Genomic DNA, 1,021 nt, shown 5'->3' with positions numbered 1-1,021 from the left:
AATGCTCATAAAAATATTATTTTGTAAGAGTAGATGGTGAAATATTGTTTTATTTTTAATTAATTTTGCATATGGAAGGGGACATGTGCAATAGTCAATTAAAATTAACCGCTCTTGAATAGCAGTATGGCCACCTGGCCCAGATAGAAGTATATGAAGTGCCTCGTTTCATGTGTAACATAACTTCCAAAATTGCGGCCAACAATGCAATGCCAAGTCGGATTATATTTTTTGTCAAATTCTTTCTTTATATATGCAGCAATGTCCTTTTCAATATTGTACTTTTCAAGTGCTTGGGTAGCACAATCAACAGCATCTTGCTGCATCTCTTCAGACATGTCAGCGTTTTTAATCACTGCCTTGCGATCAGACATCTTTAGTATGAATTATTATTAACCATGCAGGATTTTAGATTATGTATATCTTATATTGTAATAATGTAACATTATAATGTTACACCCCCCCTCCCCCCTCCGAAATTTTTTTCTTGTTGCGTCACTGAGAGGCACCCACAATATTAGCAATATAACTATATGAGTGGCTATTAATCATAAATTAATTTATGATTTTCATTTCAAAAATGCTCTCCGTTGAATGTTTACAGAAATATTATGGAGAAGGAAATTAATCCAAGTTTATATTATAGATATTTAGATTATAATAAGTAATAACTAATAAAATTATGATAATGAAACTAATATCGTTGTCTGAGTCAGTATTCAATACCTAGTTGTTGTTAAACCCTTCAAAAAAATCTTTTAACGATATGTATGAAACACTGTCACTAAATTATAAATTGTATATTAAAAAATATGTTAATATAATTTTTTCAATGCAGTCGTTGATATTAAATGACATAAACAATGGAATTCCTGAAAGGTGCTGTGGTATAAGTATAAAAAATACCAGAAACAATATATCCCAGGTGAGATTTATACAATTATTTATACATTATAATATATATCTACCAAATATTATAATAGGCCATCATTAAAATTTAATTTTTAACAGCAGATGGAAG

The 1,021-nt window shown here is 29.3% G+C and overlaps 1 protein-coding gene across 1 annotated transcript; it reads right to left on the bottom strand.

The window, feature by feature from the left end:
* Positions 1–72: 72 nt before the first annotated feature.
* Positions 73–413, bottom strand: LOC100574319 (dynein light chain 1, cytoplasmic). Its single transcript, XM_003248641.3, has one exon. It carries the CDS (start codon positions 372–374, stop codon positions 105–107), a length of 270 nt encoding a protein of 89 aa, XP_003248689.1. The 5' UTR covers positions 375–413; the 3' UTR covers positions 73–104.
* Positions 414–1,021: the final 608 nt, after the last annotated feature.

The sequence above is a fragment of the Acyrthosiphon pisum genome, unplaced genomic scaffold (assembly GCF_005508785.2).
Source record: "Acyrthosiphon pisum isolate AL4f unplaced genomic scaffold, pea_aphid_22Mar2018_4r6ur Scaffold_6253;HRSCAF=6817, whole genome shotgun sequence".
Classification (NCBI taxonomy): domain Eukaryota; kingdom Metazoa; phylum Arthropoda; class Insecta; order Hemiptera; family Aphididae; genus Acyrthosiphon; species Acyrthosiphon pisum.
The sequence above is the reverse complement of the archived record's forward strand: the minus strand, read 5'-3'. Positions and strand labels throughout refer to the sequence as shown.

Excerpts from the sequence above, each read along its gene's own strand:
- LOC100574319 (XM_003248641.3), bottom strand. The coding sequence starts at position 374 with ATGTCTGATCGCAAGGCAGTGATTAAAAACGCTGACATGTCTGAAGAG.